Source organism: Lepisosteus oculatus, chromosome 11, assembly GCF_040954835.1.
Source record: "Lepisosteus oculatus isolate fLepOcu1 chromosome 11, fLepOcu1.hap2, whole genome shotgun sequence".
Taxonomy (NCBI): Eukaryota; Metazoa; Chordata; class Actinopteri; order Semionotiformes; family Lepisosteidae; genus Lepisosteus; species Lepisosteus oculatus.
Window position 1 is genome coordinate 12,876,429 of NC_090706.1, and position 21,461 is coordinate 12,897,889.

Below are 21,461 nucleotides of genomic sequence, written 5' to 3' on the forward strand. Positions count from 1 at the left end.
AAGAAATCCGTAAATATATTCATCACAGAGTAAAAGAGTCAAAGCAAAAACAATATCATGACCAAAAATTGTAGTGCACTGTAGCTGAACAAAAATCAAATATAGAGATGATGTCAGATATGGTAAGTTTATGATATCTCACATGAGTGTAGGTAAGCTCAAGAGTATTCAACTGAACCCAAACAGACACAGGTAGCCAGAAGAGGGGGTGTCAGGGAGAAGTGAGCTAGAGAATATCTGAAGTGAGCTGAGGCTGCTCTAAGAGAGAGCTGCAATATTCCAATGCAGAGAGACGAAGGTCTTAGACCAGGAGATTAGTGAAATGTTTCGATCAAACTGAAAGTCTGTAGATGTTCTTTATCAAAATAATTATTGTATTACAAGTCATCGGCCACACATGAGAAAAGGCAGCCTGACAGGAGTAATCCACATAAAAACAGACAGGTAAGGCTAGTTAAGATTTAGGGATCGTCTTCTCTATGGCACTTTTCACTGTAAAATCAGCTAGGGAGTTAGCTAGATATATGTCCTCTGACCACCATTTGGATGTATGTCCTCTGACCACCATTTGTTTCACTGTGTTTTACTTGCAGCAGAACTTTTTTAAAGTCCACACCTTGTCTATTACGGATAAAGGATTACCAAACACCAGTCTAGGACAGCCAGGTTCAGCTGGGTTTTGTTGCATTTGAGCTCTGAATGACCTAACAGGAGTGTCTGCATAATGTTATACCACTAGGATCTGTTGGATTGGCTACAGGAATTGAAAAGGATATACTATACGATTATGCATGAGAGAAGGTCTGCAGTTTGGTTGGTTAGCTACTGTAGCTGCTGGCAGCCAAAGTATCATTTAGTTTATTTAAACCTGTCCTAAAGGGGAGTACGGCTGTACTATTGGAGACAGTAATACTATTTTTAGGTGTTTAAATCAAATATTTGTTGGGGAAGAACCTAGAGGCTCTCGAGATGTGTTTATAATTTACTATAGACTCTGCCTAGTTATGTTAAGTTTTATATGGAACAATGGTGCATTTATTAGTGGACATTTTCTAAATGTTTAAATGGCAAAGAATATTATGCAGCTATAACAGAGTTTAATGTTATACTGTAGGTTTACAGGTACCTGAACTCTTTCAGCTTTTTCATCTTCACTAAAAATACAGTAAATGAAATTTTTGATTGGATTTTTGATCGAATGTCATCATAAAATGCCCAAAGTTGCCAAGAGTAATTCATTTTTTTAGACCATTAAAGGAAAAAACATAGGATAGCTTTTTTTTCATTTTCTGAACCTCAAATGATTACCACAGTTTCATCTTCCATCGTTCTTATTTATTTCTCTCTGTTTAGCATTAGAACGACTTCTTCATAAGTTCAAGTTTTAAAAACAAGGGAAGTTTCATCATTTATGATTTGATGGGATATACAGTATTATATTAAACAGATTAAGACTCCCAAGTCACTTCATCCCCCTTCATCATTTTTAAAAAGGTTTGGTCAACAAAATTAAATGATAAAGTGGATTAAATCTATTTTATATGTTGTGCAGGCTGTTTTGAAAAAAAAAAACATTTCATATTGAATAAGGAGCAAGTAATAGGTTTATTCCATGCTGAAAGGGAAGAGAGAAAACACAACGTTTCGGCTGTGAAGCCTTCTTCAGGTGTGAGCGAATCAGTGCACAGGTAGGTCTGGAATATTAAACCCTGTGAGAATCTTCTGTCACATCTGTCAGATCTTCAGATGCTCATACCTGAGCATTTTAAGACCTTTTCACACTGATGTTCATTATAACGTCATTTTATGACACTGGTGTTATGAAGGCTTCACGTTTAACGTTTGACATTAAGCTGAAACGTTGTTTTTCCCTCTTCTCTTTTCAGCATGGAATAAACCTATGACTTGTTCCTTTGCAGACTATGTATGCTGATGCAGCTACCCACCTGAACTACAGTACTTCATATTGAATAATATGTACATGTTTTTTTTACAGCGGTGTACATTTTAAGACTTTTTCACACCGATGTTCATTATAACTTCATTTTATGACACTGGTGTTCTTTTTAATGGTATATTTACTAATGGCCTTTTCTAAATGTCAAGCTTAAATGGAAAAAAAATCTGAAGATTCTAACAGGGTTTAATATTCCAGGATTAACTGTGCACTGATTAGGCTTTTTATTCATCACTAAAGATACAGGAAATATTTTAATTTTATCAACCACATACAATGAAAAAACACGGTAGTTTTCACAGCTGGAACTAAAGTTGATCCCTCCTAAAGAACTGTGTAATGCCCCCAGCAAAAGCAGCACGAAGAGCTCTTAAAATGACACTTGTATCATATATTGTAAGCAGCTACAATTTGTTTGATAATTTTTGGTTTACGTTAATACATTTATCTGAATGGTTAATATGCGTTATTAGAGGGAAAAAAATCCCATCACTGAACATATTTAAAGCCCATGGCAAGCCATTTGAAAATGACATTAAGCACTCAGAATGCCAACCTGAAAGACAATAATTTGTACATCACCTGCAGCGATCTGATATTATTCCAAAACAACCTGTTCCTATTAGAGGCAACAATAATGACAACTTGTAATCTCTGCAATTACAACATGATAAATGGTTGATCATTCTCGAGCTAAAACTAATTTTTATATTCTAGCCATTTACATATACAATACAGTACATAAACTGAACTCACATCTTGATTGGACATGTCCCAGTAAGGTCTCTCTCCGTAAGACATAACTTCCCACATGATGATGCCAAAGCTCCACACATCTGAGGCTGAGCTGTATCGGTGGTATTGGATGGCCTCTGGAGCCGTCCACAAAACCATATTCTTTCCTCCATGCTAGGGAACACACACCAGGTATTATACACATAAGAAATAGTTGTGAATAAAGAAATCCACACATCATCTAATCAGTAGGCAGCCAACTGGACTTCAGAAGTGCTCAATGACGGTGTTATATTTTCAAAGGGGCAGCAAAGGTAAAAAAGTTGACATCCCAGTGAATCAAACCCTATGATTTCATCTCTTACACCTATCTGGATTTATTCCTGAAAGTTGTGTTAGGATTTCAATTGAAGTTTTTTTGCATATACACTTTGAAAATTTGATACATTTACTGACTATATGAAATCCTAGATCACTAGATAGTTGATATCATGTTTCACCCATGTGGTACAAAGGTGCTCATTCATAATTTTTTCCTTGAAAACTGGTGAACCAACAGATTGGAAATCTGGCATATACTGGCAATAGCACTGAATATCACAGCACAAGTTACATGTAAGTTTGTTATCAAAATATAAACCTTAAAATGTATTTATACAGAAAAAAAATCAAACTTCATTCTAAAGAATGTTTACACAACTTCTAGGCATCATCCAGAAAACTACAGTATATGGAAAAAACAGGAAGAGGTGTTAGTGGGGCCAGCAGGGGGCGCTCACCCTGCGGTCCATGTGGGTCCTAATGCCCCAGTATAGTGATGGGGACTGTAAACTGTATTACTGTAAACAGGCAGTGCCTTCGGATGAGACGTTAAACCGAGGTCCTGACTCTCTGTGGTCATTAAAAATCCCAGGGTGTTTCTCGAAAAAATAGAGTAGGGGTGTAACCCTGGCGTCCTGGCCAAATTTCCCATTGGCCCTTACCAATCACGGCCTCCTAATAATCCCCATCCATGAATTGGCTACATTACTCTGCTCTCTTCCCCACTGATAGCTGATGTGTGGTGAGTGTTCTGGCGCACTATGGCTGCTGTCGCATCATCCAGGTGGGTGCTGCACATTGGTGGTCCCCATTACCTGTAAAGCGCTTTGAGTGGAGTGTCCAGAAAAGCGCTATATAAGTGTAAGCAATTATTATTATTATTATTATTATTTTCATGTGTAACATGGCTGGTCCCACACACTGTTCAATTTTCCAAACACTTTGAAAATTGATTAAAAATAATCAACTTGAAAGGCATTAGTCCTCAGGCAACACAAACCGAGCTCCGAAATGTTGCACCTATGTGAAACAAAATGCTTATCTGACATTTCTCCCAACATTTAAAGCCACCTGTGTTTTAAACCAGGATGGACACATGAAGTACAGTTTTCTCAAATTCAAGTTCCACTGATTCTTTTTCTGTGAAAAACAAAATGACAATCTGGCAGTCATTTCTCCTTTGCTTTAAGAGAACTAAATGGCAGTATTTCTGACACATTATTTTTTACAGAGATTAACAGCAATGGTACTAGTCTGGAAAGCAAAAAAAAATGCTTGTAGTTGTATTTCTGCAGAGAATAATTGCCCGTGATGTTAGAAGGAAGAATCTGAGCTGTAGCTAAAGTGATAGATAACAGACTACAGTAATAACTGCACATAAAGAAGCTCATATAAACTGGATGCAGTTACTGTATGAGTTTATATGCAGTTCAAGCATTGCTAGTGATATTAGGATCTCATACTAACACTTGCACAAAATGCAAGGGGACAGGTCACAGAGAAAGTATGCAAATAAAATAAATTATTAGAGTCTTCGTGAGTCCTAGTACACAGCACAAAAAAAGGACAGGGAAGGAACAGAAGGAAGACAGAGAGAAGCAGTACCATCACGTGTCTCTTGCATCCAAGTTTGTACTTCTAAAAAAAAATCTTATACTTGCATAGCGCTTTTTTGGAAACTCCAATCAAAGCACTTTATAAGTAATAGGGTCCACCACCAGCACCAATGTGCAGCATCCACCTGGTTGATGAAACAGCAGCCAAAGTGCACACACTACGCTCACCACACATTAGCTATCAGTGGGGAGGAGAACACAGAGATGAATCCAATTCATATATGGGGATATTAGGAGGCCAAGAATGGTAAAGGCCAATGGGAAACACTCTGGGTTTCTGGGTCTGTGGAACATACTGTAGGCCTCTGAGATGCCTTGTTTTGTGAATAATTTAACTAGTATCTATGTTTTTCCTTAATGTTGTATGTTGTCTAACGTTTTGTGTCATTTACTTTGAGATGTTGTCATTGTTAATAAATATTTGTTCTAGTCTGCCTGTGATTTATTCCTCTTTTACCAGAGAATTAGAAAATTAAGTGCCTTAAATTATACCTACAGTACTGTTCGGGTAAATCTGTGATATTCAGATTTATGTTAATTGTTTTTTTTTATTTCCCACTCTCTACTTACCTGTCCCCTTATGTGTGATATTATGTTGTTTGGATAACAAATATTCACTATTTAACACTGGCCTAAAGCGTTCAAATATATAGTATACAAGTGGAAATAATAAGCAGTTGGGAAACGCTTCCATAATAACATCTTCTTTCTAACATTATGTGCCTATTAAGACTCTAGTAGCAAATTAAAGGTTTTATAAAATTTAAATAATTAGTATGTGAATAACATCTTTAGTAAGAAATGTCTCCAGAACTCTGGAAAACTGATGTTTTCATGTGCAATTACTGTGATACTGTGATTCACACAAATGTTTAACTGGCAAAGAGTTGGTCAATTAAGAAACCTCTAAAGCTGTCAGGACAGACATGCTTTATTAAACACAGTAGTTTAACACTCATCTGTAAAAAACCTTCTAAAGAAATGTCAGTACGTACCAGCGTTGTATACACAGACTCTATTTTCTCCTCCTGTAATGGTCTGAATCCTGATACTTTGCACACCAGGTTGCTGTTGACTAGGACCTTGTGAGCTGCAAGACTTTTATGAACATATCCCATCTCAGTGAGATACTTCATTCCAGAAGCAATTCCACACAGCATCCCAATCAGCTGGATCACAGTGAACTGGCTCTCGTGTTTCTGCAACACAACAAACTGTGATTTGCTCTGCATCACATTTTGCAGTACACTATCATATAAGCTTTGTGTAGCTATCATATTAGCTGCACAGCCACAAAAGGAATTGAGCATCCCTAACACACAGGCTGCCTCTGCACAAAAAAAAGATTTAGATACTACGTGGAATTGGACTGTAATTTTTAAAGTCCACATTTACTACATCTTAGCAGAAATTTGAAGTACCTTTATGTGATAAAAACAGATGCAACAACTGGCAAGCTTAACAAAACAGGTAGATTATGATAGGTAGTTTCGTGTATTTTTCAAAGGTGTAGAACGCTGCTGAAGTGCTGAAGAGCATGTTAAATTTCATACAGATTTTTAACACTCACCCTCAGAAAAGAGTCCAATACTCCATTTGTCATACACTCCACCACAATCATCATGGTATTTCCTATAAAGAAAAAACATTAATCAAGATACAGATTAATCCAAAGGAATTGAAACCAGTAGTTAAGTATTTTGTGAGAAAAGATTACATTTCTAAATCTAGACAATGGAAAACATATATAAATATATAATATAATAAATAATATATAAAACGTATAATTAAAGGAGAAGCAACATACTGTATCTGAACTATATATTTTTAACTCAAAGTACTTCACAAAGATTCCTTAATGCGCTTATGCATTAAGGGATACATCTTAGTTGCCTTATTTAACTCGTTTCTTGTTTGAACTGACTAAAGTAAAACTCTTTTCCAGGTTTGAAATGGATGAAAATATAAAGATGTCCTTTAAAACCTGGTGGAGTTTGCTCTTAAGGACACAAATTAATTAACCCTGGCATTGTGATTGTTATGAACTCAAAAGATCAGTTTGATTTGAGAAAACTGGAACTGACAATTATTTTCTTCCTATGGTCTCTAAAAATACCTGAAATATTTTAACTTGCACTACTAACTGTGCTCTACAAAAGCACAGAACACAGCTAAAGTTACACTTCGCACAAAAATGCTCCAATCGTTAGCAAAATGTTGCTTATGTCTTTATAGAGAAGCTTATTTAAACTTCCTGTGTCACCTTCTATCAGTATTAATGACTTTAATGTCTCCTTCATAATCCATTGCATTACTTTAGAAAAAAAAATTGTGAGAATTATGTGTTTGCACTCAGCACGATGTAGAGACTCAACAATAGTGGAAAATAATGTAAGCAGATAATTTGTCTTTCTAATTATCACAGTAGGATCCGTTAATTTCCACAGTGTCATAAAACGGGGTGTAATTGTGGAAGATGCGTTTACGAAGAAAGATCTGGATTACTCAGACAGAAAATGGCACAATAAAAATTCTTCCTAATAGCTGCCGCTAATTATCCCTGCAATCTCTTTACTGACACAGATTGAAGAGGAATGTGTGCAAGTCATCTTTATTGATAGAACAGGTGCAACTAATCCCTTGAGATTGGAAAGGAAGTGGGTACTGAAAACTATTAATATCTCACCACAGCTCCTGCAGTATACTGATGCAAAGCACTTAAAGTCAATACATTTTCACACATAAACAGAAATTTTAGATGTTCAACCATAGATTTAAGTTATCAGTATAAAAATTAGATAGAGACTTGACTGGGATTCAAAATCCTGAAACTCATCTCAAGAGACAAGCTTGTTTGGTTGTTAGTAGTTGAAAGATCTTCTCTAACTATTTCTACAAAATTGACAGCAATACAAAGATGACCCAGTGACACAAGGAACATTTATGTTTAGGATCACTCAAGGTAGAAAACATGAGATAATTATTAAAACCCAGGATTATGGAAAATAATAACTGAACTCCTATGGCATGGTTGAAGCCAGTCTTTTAAAAAACTTAAATACAATTCTTAAATCATAAAGCTACTAGAAACGAAATAAACTAAATGGGTTAAATCATTTATTCTCAGTTGTAAGCTTTCTTAATTATGCTTAAACAAGAAAACAAAACATAAATATTTAAGAATGCATAGAACCACTTGTTAAATAGTTTTTTAAATCCATTGTTTCACTTTAATGTTAAAATTAAAAACAACTCAGAAACAAGATTCTGAGTAGAAAGTTGAGATATCAAAGGTGGTATTAGGAGTCGCATGGTTAATTCAGACACCTCTAAGTGATCAGTATGAGGTGTTTTTTGCTCAAACACAAGCATGCAAAGTGTATGCACAGACTTGTAAAGACATGCAAAGATGCTCCTATATTTACCCAGTGAATTCCAGAGTGAGTTCATTGACTGTGTTGAAATCTGGACAAAAAGCAGGCTGTCCCACACTGAAGCAAAAAAGTTTGGAGTGGGTTTTGCTGTGTGTATACAAGCTCTATCATGTTTAAAGGCAAGAAGATAAGACCAACGTTTGTGTGGCAGTCAATACAGATGGCGACAATTCTCAAAATACTATTACCATAATTGTGCAGTTATGATTACCACTGAGTATCCAAAATGGCGCACACCCTGCTGCTACGGGTTTGATTATGGAGGTGTGTTACAGCTTATGAAAACAGTAAGCCATTATAAAAACAGCAAGCCATCTCCTAAAGTTTGCTTTAAGGCCCCTCACACTATAATGCTATCTCAGTGAAAAGTCATTATTCTTGCTCATAGACATCAGCAAACCTCATATGACGTCCTCTTTATTCACCCATAAGGACCTAGTGACTTAATATTGCACTATTCTTGGCAACACTCCCAAAGAACTTTACTTTCGTCTTCTCCTCAGCGGTCGTGTTTGTTGCAGTACAGTACTTTTTAAACAGGCAAAATCTTCTATTTCTGTAAACATCAGCTCAGTACATGAACACTCATAAGTGTGTGTCTCAGTTTGTTTCGTCTCACATTTAGTAATTTCATGCTGAAAGGGTAATAAGAAAGAAGAAAGTGTGAACTGTGAGTGAGTGGATGTTACAATAGCAGGAGTAATGCAGGCTGCAGTCATAAATTTGTTATACTGTATGCGGTATACAGATGTGAGGCTCACCCCAATTTCCCATTTACTGTTGGTTCAACAACAACAACAATTTATCTTTAATGATTTGCTGTACATACTGGTACTGGAGACTTCACTCGAGTGCAGACACCAAACTGCATCAAGTGTTCCACTTTCACAGAGTGTCCAAAATGGCACACATCCTACTGCTAAGGGTTTGATCATGGAGGTGTATTACTGCTTCCTGCTGCAAAACCACTCTTTATACGGAATTGCTTCCCCTGTAATTGGCTTCTGTAGCAAAACTGGTGGGACCAGTTAGGGAGAAAACTGGACCTAGATGTTCCCATTCCTTATGAAGATAATGAACACACTTGCACAGTTAATGCAGTGAAATCTGCATTGCTGCCTATTAGTATTTGGACATGCTGAGCATGTATCCCGCTGTAGCCACAATTACCCAGTTCTACAGATTCTTGATGTGCCACTGCACAGCACTGTTAGTTTTCAGCCTTCACCTCCTGTCAGTTAAACAGATTCCACTCTTTCTCTGCTCTTCTAAACGTAATTAACCTAACACAGAGACAAAGCAGTTTAACTTGCTATGTTTACATAATGAATTAATAGTTCTAATCTCCTTCAGAGGTATGGGAAATGTGACCTACTGTGTTTTTCCTGTCTGCTCACATTTCACTCACTTACTATTATTCATCTGCATAATGAGGGCAAATAGTGGTGGAATGTTACACACAGGGAGCATGCATAGAAAAAACAGAACTTCTAAAATCTCCATTCAGCAGAACGGACCAGATGTAGTAACAGCTCCTCTAGGTCAGCTGACTGATAAGGGAGAATCCATTGTGAAAAAACATTCTTTGCATAGATTTTATTTATGGAAAAGGAGCCTCTTTCACCTCTTGTAATCACCCCTTCCAGGCGTATGATGTTGGGATGGTCAAACTGCCCCAGGATCCCGGCTTCTGTCAGAAAGACCCTCTTCTGTTTCTCTGAGCAGCCAGCTCGCAGGGTCTTTATGACCACTGGAAGGTCCCTCTTGCTAGGAAGCTTCAGGCATCCCCTGCACACCTCTCCAAATTCACCTACAGTAGATACCAAATGTCAGTCTACATGTTAATGTATTTTTATTTACAGCAGTTCTCCATGCAATTCCTAACATACACAAGAGACTATAGAAGAAATCTGTGCTTTGCATTGATGGTTTAGTTACCATACATTTTGTTTTCTCCATTTTACTTGAGCAATAGGAGATTGCACTCTGTGTTTCTACAGATTGCCCACTCCGTCAGGCTCCGTCAGGCCCAGGCTCACTTGAGCAATAGGAGATTGCACTCTGTGTTTCTACAGATTGCCCACTCCGTCAGACTCCGTCAGGCCCAGGCTCACATGAAGGAGAAGATGAGGTTTGGTATGGGAATTAGCCATGCTTAGGGAGAGCTAATATAGGAAATATTTACAGTACAAGATATTTAAGTCACATATAAAGGACAGCATTAAATATATTAATGCTGTGATCTACATGTCTGTTTAAGTATTTACACCAAACTGATTTTTAAAACACATACATTTCACAACTGCTCTATATACCTGCTGTGCCTGCCTAGACATCTAGAAGTGAATTCTAGGATTATTATTTGAAGGCTTTGATAACTAGTTTCAATGGAGAGCAAAAGAACACTTTGAGTTACAATTCCTATTCAATGACATCTTGGCAGATCGGTGCGTAAATAATAATTCACTTTCATTGTTGTCTATCGGTTTATCCATAAATCACTGTATTTGCTTAAATAAACATTTAAAAAAAGATGGAACATACAGGACTGCGTAGTGGCACAGTAGTTAGCATTGCTGCCTCAAAGCTGTGGAGCCCTGGGTTCAGTTCTCTCCTGGTGTGCTATCAGTGTAAGAGTGTGTTTGTGGCTGTGTGTGCACTGTGATGGATGGGCATCCTGTCCAGAGAAATTCAAGTAGGGAGCTGTGTCAGCATGCATAGGCTGCAAAGGAACAAGTAAAGGTGTATTCCATACTGAAAAGAGAAGAAAAACTTATTCAGGTGTGAAGAAGGCAACCTACTGTACACATGGTGACGCAGCCACCTACTTGAACTAATAAAAGCAATGTTACAGACACTTAAACATAAAATGTGGAAATGCATGATGCAATATTTCAAAACTTTAATTTACTTTCCCTTTACTGTTCATGGTTGATGTAGATTGTTTTCTCCATTGAACAACCTGTGTAAAACACAAACAACACTAACCTGTATTTATGATTCTCTCTATTTTAATGCTGGAGTTGTCCAGTTCTTTCGCAAAGACATGGACAGCCTGGATCAGGTCTTCACAGGTATCAGGGTCAATGTATGTTCGTCTGGTTGGAATCTTAACTGTGAACAAAAAAGCAGTTTGGGGAAACTGAGGGTTGGCATTGAATAGATTATAATTTGTGAATGTAAATTGGTATACTTACACACAAAAAATACAATTAGAATTCACAAAGGCATAGTAACAGTAAAAGAGATTATGCTGTTATGCTTTAAGATGCACCTCCAACTGAACATTGCCTTTATACTGTGGGATTTAGTTGAGTGTGTCTTTTTCAAATTTCTCACCATTATGCTCCAGTGCAAAATTAACTTTTTAATCTCAAAAACATTTTTGCTTAAACTGTGCTTTAAACATTTGTGTCTAGCTTTGTAATACCTTTTAACAACCACACCCCACTAGGTGACCTCATTGTGGGCCCATCTGTACATGATTTTTCACACTCTCAGTTTACCCTCACTTGCCAACAGTTTTTCCCCTTTTTAACCCATTGTCTCCAACAGTATTGCTGGGGAATTTTAGCTCCAGTGTCATGAGAGCAGTTTTTCTTCTCTGTTTCTCTGGGTCTCTTTGAAGTCTGAAACTGCCTGTGGTGTCTCTCAAGAGTCAGACAAACAGTAGCTTATAAAGATATCCCACAACTGTAGCTTATCGAGACATCAAGTTCTCTGATAGTCACATTTCTTAGTTGTAAATTGGTCCTTACTCTGTTTTGGACCCTGAGATAGGGAAGCAATCCATAATCAGAAGTCAACTGGGATACACATCTATCTTGGCTAATCCTGTTTGGCCAGGGACGTCATGAAAACAGCCACACTAATGCACCTGATACAGCAGCTGCTGTCTTGCATGTCCCCTCATTCCATCATTAATGACACAAACACTCTCTCTTCCTTAAAGCAACAGCACCAAATCGGTATGCCCAGGTTTCACAGGTTTTTATGGCCTAACTCCCAGGTTTAATACTCAAAGATCCCATGTGTGCTACAGTATATGACTACCAGACATGTGCAAACCTGGGTGCACACATGGCTGAGTCCCCATACTGTATGTAACAGAGTGGCCCCCACCCACATCCCTGGAGAACACAAGCACTTTAATATCTTAAATTATCTCACACACTTCAGATTTGGGAAGGTGCTCCATTGATATGCACTGCTATTTTTTTTTTAAATGAATGGTTTTCCTTTCTCTTTTTAGGACAGCTAGTGCTTTCTATTAGTGGTTCAAGAGAGCTAGTGCAGAATCTTGGACAACCAACAGCTGCAGCTTATCAAGACAAATTCCCTACAGCTGCAGCTTCTCAAATGTACACCAGTTGACAGCTTGTTAGACACCTTTATATTTAATGCTCTGTAGCAAATTAGCTTTGAAAATCCTCCTGTAAATGGAGGATTCATAGGAAAAGTGTGTCCATCACTGAGTATATACAGTACAGTATATATACTGTGAATACTGGATATAATCTCACATGGCCAGCCATGTACCTGATCTCCTATCCAGCCAGTAATATACTGTAAAAGAAAACATTAAGAAAACACATCAACAATAACAATATATCACCCTAATACAGAAATATTTTATAGCTGGAATTCAACATATTTGTTTTTTAAAGATGATTAGAAAAAATCAGGTGTATTCCCGGGTGGTTTCATAGGAGATCAAAATTTAAATATTTTTTTTTGTCTGGAAATGTTAAAAGCAATAAAATAATAAATCTCATATTGGTGCTTACCTACAGCAAATAGTAGCCACATTCCAGTTCATCAAATCTATGGATTCCTACTGTATCTGTTATTAAATTTCTCACAGCCTTTTCCAAGTTGTGATATTCTACCCAAAATAGCAGGACCCAATTCACTTGCTCTTAAAGTCTATCGATTAAAGGCTGACACACAAATAAAACTTGAAACTTCTAAAGCAAAAGTGCAATTTTAAATCTGAATTAAAACTGGAAAAACTATTGAAAATGTCACTAACAAATCAGTGGCTTAATCGAAAATCGTACTTTCTGGAATGAGTTCTAGCAAGAAAGCATTAATAAGGCTGTGCTGAAATGATTATTTACTGGTTCATTAAAACTGTTTTTCATTCTCGCACTAGCCAAAAAGGTACCTTGAACATGCAGTGCAAGTGAAATGATTTTTTTTTTAAACGAAGTAAACAAATTGTGTTTTTCCATAATGAATGAACATATAAGAAGCTTATCTCATCAGCCCTGTGGGTTACCTACAGTACACACTGTTTTTGTACAGGGGCATTAATATGTATATGTGAAAATATAATGTGTAATACTGTATGTGCAAGACATCCTATGTATGCAGAGAAAATGTAATAATGCAACTTTTAGATCAAAAGTATTACTTGTACACTTCTTCCACTGTACTTTGATATGAATCAGGTAATCCAGTCTGGATTAGCAAATGTTCACATTTAGTTACTGTTTAAAATTTCACTGACTGTTGAATGTTTTTTTCACTCTAAGATTTGTTACTAACATTCATGATGTGTCTACTTCATTGCTGTGGGAGATACAGGTATAATGCTTAATAAAGATACTGTATTCATAAAATTTGCTGATATAATTATACAGTATCTCTAAAAAAGACTAATGTATTAGCACTTGGACATGGAATTTGTAAGAAGATAACTTTAAAAGCTATTCTTTAATTAATACAATTAGCAAATGTCCCCTCTAATGTTACAAGAAATGAGGTTTGAGCAACCTTTGTGTTAAGAAGGATAACAAGATTTAGAATATTTCACTCTGTCAGATAAAACTGACAGATACACCAATCACACTGCCTTATAAACCAATCAATCCTTTACACAGACTTGTAATTTATTGTAAGTCCTCAGTCAGCAGAGAAACCATGACCTCAGAAATAATCATATTTCACTATCTGCGCTGTTCTACTGGGAATTCAGTGCAGATCTAACTGGCAGATGACAGACACCAAATGAAGATATTTACCCTGACATTTGAAGACATCTTGCCAAGAGTTGCCTGTGATGTCATTCATACTTCATGGTTTGCACTAGGTTTTCAGTATAGAAGCCTTTTATATCTGGGTATTAAACTCAAAGAAATTGCTTCTAGGACAGCAGGTCATTCAGACACTTGCACAGTTATATATATGGTATACACACAATGAAGAAATACCTCTTGGGACTAACTGTTCTATTGTTGAACACCCATTGGCATCTCAATTCTATCTCGTTCCCAAGAATTTCAAAGCCTCTCCAGGATGCCTGATTGTGTTGGCCTGCCTAACTACTCACCACTCTGCTTTTGCCACTTGTTGTCTTTTATACCTTAATGACACTAAAGTCACACTACAGCTATCTGACATTTTTCAGTTTCAGGATCAAGAATGCTTCACCTTTACTACAGACATACATTACATTTCTACACACCGTCATCTCCTACGACGACTGTCACGCTCGTTAACCTCTCCTTTTAAGGACGCTCCAGACCTTACTATCTCCTGCACCTGCCACCGGTTCCTGCCCCCGTCCTATAAAAGCCAGACGTTCCTGCCAGTCTGGGCTCAGCTTTGGAAGATGGACGCCCTGAAGCCCGCCTAACCGCGAGTCCAGGAGCGACTCGGCGGCATCGGCTTCAATGGCGTCCTGACCTTCTGAGTCCAGGACTAAGAAGCGTCTGGTCCTGTGACCCCCGTTTTATTTCCCTGACACTCCTCAGGATCCCACTCCGGCTTTTAACTCTGTTCGTCTTTGTCAGGATGGATCACCCGGTCTTGGACACTGCATTGTTCTCGGATTTGCCTCGGACTCCTTTGGATTGTTTGCCGTGGACACCCCCCCCTGAACACCAGCGCACCTTGGGCATGCCCCCTGTTTTTCTTCCAGCCCCTTTGTATGCTATTTTCCCTGTGTTTTCCTCACTCCCCCCTGGATTGTGCTGTCTGCATAGGGTCCTGAAAGAGCACTACGTGACAACGACAGTCTTATACAGTAACTCTCTCAACACTTTCTCAGCTTTTTGATTGCTGGGTATAAGTCTATATTAACAACACAAGTCTGAAAGCCTCCGGATAATACAACATATGCTAAAAAGACACTTTGAACATTGAAAATTGGAATGCAAATCAAATCACAAAATCACTTTCATTCCCAAACATACAATGAACTTTCTTCCTTTCGATTCATTTTCTCATTATCATTGTTTTCTCAATCTGCCCACCCCTTTGTCTTATATTACAAGCAGGACTGAGTTATGAGAGTCCATCATTATACTTCCAACCTTATACCAGCTATTTGTAACGCTGACCACTTTAATGCCTTCAGAAGTAGACATAAACCTTACAAGTAAACAGGGCTATTTCCCTTATCTAATCAATCCTCGAGAGGTGAGCCTGCCCTTTAATATAATGTTAAAAAGACTAATAGACAAGAGTGAAAAATTCAGAATGGAAGATTTAAAAATTAAGCTTCAATATTTCAAACTATATGAAAATATAGGTAAGTTCCCCAAATTTAAAATCCCTTCAGTTCTCAATACGTGATAGATTGATAGACCTTGTGGGTCAAGGAGTATTTGGGGCAAGACAGGCAGTAGACTGTGTCTTGCTCATTCTTTCTCTCTTGTCTTCTCCTGTTCTCCCTATGTAGTATGCATCAGTAAGCTGAATCATGACCCAGTCTTGTGTTTATAGTTAGATAAGAGTAAGAATTCAGTTATATCACAGAACGTTTCAAAACCATTCATACTCACTTTATCTAGCGACCTCAGACACAGAGGAACCCTTTTCTAGAATAGGAGGCATTGACTAGTATTGACATTTTAAATATCCCCCTCCTCACACATTAATATGCACCCACCAAGGAACATAGAAATACATCTTATGGAAACAGTGATCTCACATAAAATCTGTTCAAGCCCGGCTAATCAAAAACCAGACAAAATAATTCATGTCCTACTGTATATAGTGTGCCCATAGCCTCAAACACCCTTTGACAAGCTCAAACTATGCCTGTGATTGCCTGGTGTTCTGTGCTCAGTGAGCATGGCCACAGGGCTATGAAGTTGTCAAGTCTTGCTGTCTGTAGGGAGGTTTATTACACCAATACTGAACTTGGTGAGATCAAATGGTATGATAATGTGCTTCAGAAGATGCACTGTTAAGACACATAAATAATTTAGAAGTTTTGGCACCAGATGGAGGCTGAGATTTACTCTAGCAGGTGCTACCTAAGACACGAAAGAGCTGTTTTTCTTTTCTTGTTTATGGTTTGACCTGTCTCACTTGGTATATGCAGAAAAAATGCTATTTTTCACAGGTATTCAGCCCAATTTCATGTCCCAAATGCTACTGCTCTAAGGGAAAGCAAGAGACTAGACACTTGTCTTCAGTCTGCAGAGCATGTCTGTGTAAATGGGAGGATGGAGGATAAATGTGTAAACAATCTCCCACAGCATTGAGGCTGATTATTAGTGTCATACATCCTACAGGGGATGAAAGACCATTTTAACTGACCGTAAAAACCAGACTGAGATACAGTGAGTATTTATACAGTTTATTCAGTTTATTTATTACTAAATTGTGTTTATTATTACTAAAATAAATATTTAAGTGACAGCTTGTTCATTTTGTTTTATAAATGCTGAGAAATTCACCTTCAAATGAGTTCCTCATGACACAAAGGTAAAAATCTCATTGAAGTGTGGCCCTGAATGATGAGGAAATAAGTTCAAGTATAGCTGATGTCAGATATAAAGTGTTTTCGTAAACTGGAACTACTGTATAGTTAAGGTCACTATGGAATGTGTAGATAAAATATTTTAACATTTTATCTCTTATAATATGACAAATCAGGGAATCATCATGAATACTAAAAGCATAGTATTACTTAAAGGAAAACTGGAATTAATCAATTACTGTATTTTCTCTCATATAATATCTCGCACATTCTTCTCTATATTCCAGCTTAATATTTTGATCAACATGGCTTCACAGCAAATAGGTGAGCATAAGAGAAAACACACATGTTCCCTCGCTCGATGAAGCACAGTCAGGGACTCTTTGCTTCCTGCTACAAAGCAAGGTTATAGTGCCAACAGCAGGAATATACTGTAACAACATAACATCACTTTATTAGCCCTGTACAATTTCTTGCATTAGGATTTCATCTTTTCACATACCCCAGCTTGCTCTCCATGAGACACAGACAGGGAGAGAGAAGCTAGGGGTCAGAGCGCAGGGTCAGCCATTGTACAGCGCCCCTGGAGCAGTTGGGGTTAAGGGAGTGGAAGGGAGTCACACCTCTTACTGATTACACCCCCTACACATGTGTACACAAACAGCCATATGGGCTCTGCCATAAAGCCAAGCACAATATCCTGAAAATGTTTTCTAATCTTACCTTGTTGGTCAACTGTGACAGTCACAGCAGGCTAGCAGGAATGTTTTAACTTCAGGAACAGATCACTGTATTTCTTTAAGGACTCCCTTTCATGATGTTTTTCACAGTTTATCTGCCTAAAGAGCAACTGATGATTTTGAGTACTACTACTGTATACTGAAATTCTCCATACTTACATTGAAAATACAGTTCTTCATCTCCATCTTGACTGGCCTTACTGTAACCACATTGCCTGAAATAAACACAAGAACACATAAAATGAATAGAGCACAAGAAACCTTTCAGATTATACTGATATACCTGTATAGTGCCCTGCTGTGCCAGAGTCTGGGCAGAAAGAGAATTCAATAAAGATGTTCATTGAAACTATTTAAAGAAAAATCCTGTTAAAATAGTTCAACCTTGTAGACATGTATTTTGTAGCACGACAAGATACCTTTGCATAATGGATTTATAGAAATGAACAAATTATGCTAATGAATAATATATTTTAATGATTATCTGGCCATGAATAAATTCAAAAACAACCATGTTTCTAAATAACCTGATTGGTATGAATTGAAGATTGCTAAATGATAAGCTTGTTTTCTTCACACCTTAATGAATCATTATTAAGTGATATTATTATTAAGTCATATTAAGTGACTTTACATTGGTGTATCCATTTTGGTTCACTACCTGTATTCTCAGTAGGAAGTTAGTAATAATGGCTTTTTTGTCCAAGACAAACATCTTATTTCCTATTCATATTTATTAATATAAAAATATGTTTCCTAAAATGAACTTTTTAGACATCTACTGTATGGACTGAACACTAATGGTAAGAAACACGGATCTGTGCAATTTCCATTCTGAATGGTTTCTTTTTCTTTGAAAATTGAGAAAATTTAGAAATATCTTTGTTTGTCAAAATATCTTTCTCGCATTGCAGTTGATGGCAATGAACCCTGCGCATCTACACACAGGGGAGAAGGGGAACTACATTATTTCTGATTGCTTTGTCTAATTTTGATTTGGAAAAGTGTTCCTGTTATTCCACAGTGTTTAACATTTCTAATCAAATGTGTAAAGTCAATGTTCAAAATGGGATCTCAAGACATGACCAAACAATAAAAGAGAGGTTTCTGTGTGCAAGCATTGCATATGACTGTTCATGGAAGGCTGCAGTAGGGCTACAGTGGGGAGAACAAGCACACTCTAATTGTAAATGACTTCCATATCCGACTGTCATTGTTTCAAACACAAAACTGGCATTTTAATAATAATATTTAATATGCAGACAGGCCTGCGGAAGATAATTGGCCATATTAAATCAAATGCCAGTAAAGCTGATAAGGAATTACAGAGCACAGATAAACGAGGGAATTTCACTGGAGTCACTGCAGTGCAACTGACAGCACTGGAATAGGAGAAAATTCATTGAAATGCAATTCTGTAAAGAAGACGGAATTATAAAGGGCTTATCAGATTAGCACAATAATAAAAAAAAATACAAAGAGATTAGACAAAAATGCTGCATCTCCTTTGTGTTTTTAAGTATTCAGTCCATGCTACAAAAATAGTTCACAGCACAAGATACAATACAATGAGACTCTGCTCTTTCGTCTCCTGTGGGTTTTTTTTTTCATCAGCTGGAAGGATTTCTATCTTTCTCTGACTCTCTCTCTTATGGAAGAAAAAAAAACACTGCAATATTTTTCTCCAGCGATAGAAATAGTAGATTTTTTCATTTCCGTATCATGGGATGAAAGTCTAACAAAGTTTTAAAGAATGAATTGTATTGACGGTCATTGACGTGTAGCACTAACAATGGGATGTGCGACAAAGCCAGAGGAAAGGAGCTGGATCAGACTAAGAGATGATCGGGGTCAGCTTAAAAGCACCGTGTTTGTCGAATCCTGTGAAGCACTGTATACCAAGCAACATTTCCGTATCCCTCGGAATATCTGCCCTGTAAGCAGCTTTGTAGCTTTTGTTCCTTTGCTTTAAAGCCCTGAGTGTTGCTTTCAATTATTCTACTTGCACCCTTAATGAATAAAATGGATAGCCCACTAAAGCTAAAGGTCATCATTCAAAATGCGTTACAGAAAAATAAAGAGCACTCTATTTCCACATCAAGAATGGTACGGTGAGCCAGCAGAGCAGAGACATTCAGAAGAGGTGATCACATTTCATTACAAGGTTAAAATTGATTCTAAAGATGCAGAAGTACAAAGCCTCATCAAATCATAGATGCAAAAAATTACACATCTTTTCTCCTGCTTTGGAGCAGAGTGTGTTCCTACAAAATAGCCCGAAACTTCATAGAGAGAAACGACTTCCCGGATCCCGCAGGGAGATAAATGTCTCAGGAGGATTATGGCGGAAAAGAAAAAAAAATTGGGAGATGCAGTAGATGCCAGAAGAAATAAAAGTACTGAAGTGTGAAAAGGTTGGACTTCAGGAAGGGTAGCACACCATGCAGGAAATTAGTTAGAACACACAGGCAATCGCATACAAGGGATCTAGGTAAGTACCAGCTACCACTCAATAAATAAAAGATCCATTTCTTGGTTTGAAAAATAACCACTAAATAATAACTAGAAAACATAAATGTATTTGAGTTACAGGAATCCTGTGCTCATGACTTCTGCAAGGTCTGCAGTCTTTATAACTGTCACTGCTCGATATCATTGAGAGGAGAAATGATTCTTCACTAGCTAGAAAAATACATTACCACTTCGTGCAATGAATGCTTTCTCTTTCACTGCAAGCACAGGATAGCCTAAATGCTTCAAGGTTAGAAAACCTCTCCACTAAGGAATTAAGAATTTAAACTGTACTGGTCAAGGAGAGCTTTGGTGATACTAAATTTGATGGATAAATAAAATTAATCCTGCACTTCCAAATACGATTATTTTCTTATTTGAAAGTGAAAACACCAGGCACAAAAAAGAGCACATGCAAACCTTGATACAGTATGTGATAGCTTGACCTTGTGCATCATGCATCATACTGTACCTTGCGTACCATAGGGCTGATACAATACAGAACATGTGAGTGGGAAGGGGTATAACATACAAATAGTAGAGTTCTCCTGTCTTGGTGAGCTCTTTGTTAGATGTCTGTGATCATAACCTATGTGTAGGAATGGGCTATTATAAAGGAGTAAAAGACATTTTCCTTCCTCTTACAGCAAGCTTAATACAGTACCTGTGTAGATCTAGCCGTGTAGCATTATGAGATCTACAGTATTATCATTAAAAAGTGTCCTTTAACACTTAGAAATGGAAGTTCTTAACTGAAGTTCGGGAAGAATAATGACAGACAAGCCAGTCTCAGTCTCATCCAGCTGTTTTAAATCACAATCATTATCTAGTTAAGTCAAAGCTTATTGTATTAAATAGTCAATAAACATTAGTAAAGAATCTGATTCTTGGATGTCGTTATTCCTCATGAATTGTGAGTTGTAACTGTAATCATTTTAGGAGAACAAAGGCTGTGGTTCAAGCATATCAATTAAATAACAACTCTAGTTGGTACTACCCATAAAAACGCAACAGTGGATAAGAGCCCAGGCAAAGGATCTTGTGGATGACGATTCATATTCGAAGCACACAAATTATTCCAAACACTGGGAGAAACCACTGGTAAAATGCACAGGGCATGTTAGTCATTTGGTATTGACCAAAAGTCACGGAACATAATTTTAAACACTTCCATATTTTAGCCCAGCATGGGCTCTTTCTGGGTAGAATCCATCTAGGCAGAATTCATATTACACGGTGCTGTCCCAACAGTAAATGTTCTCCCAAAGTACAATAATGTATTTCTTCCTGAAAATATTTATTTAATTTGGACTCTTTTTGTATTAAAAAAAAACTATAGACCAGCAATCTCAAGGTTCTGACATACTGTAACTTGCAATCCTAGACATGCATTCAGCATTTGCTCTGTAAGAACTGCAAAGACACATAGGG

At 37.3% G+C, this 21,461-nt stretch overlaps 1 protein-coding gene across 1 annotated transcript in view; it reads right to left on the reverse strand.

The window, feature by feature from the left end:
* Positions 1 to 21,461, reverse strand: part of LOC102689868 (ephrin type-A receptor 7) — a 258,096-nt gene that overhangs the window by 8,629 nt on the left and 228,006 nt on the right. Inside the window, exons 9-14 of the mRNA XM_015348878.2 lie at positions 17,679 to 17,734; positions 11,052 to 11,177; positions 9,688 to 9,873; positions 6,200 to 6,261; positions 5,625 to 5,828; positions 2,714 to 2,866 (exon numbers count right to left, since the gene is read on the reverse strand). Of these exons, the coding sequence (XP_015204364.2) occupies positions 2,714 to 2,866; positions 5,625 to 5,828; positions 6,200 to 6,261; positions 9,688 to 9,873; positions 11,052 to 11,177; positions 17,679 to 17,734 (787 nt within the window). The remainder of the gene's footprint in view (positions 1 to 2,713; positions 2,867 to 5,624; positions 5,829 to 6,199; positions 6,262 to 9,687; positions 9,874 to 11,051; positions 11,178 to 17,678; positions 17,735 to 21,461) is intronic.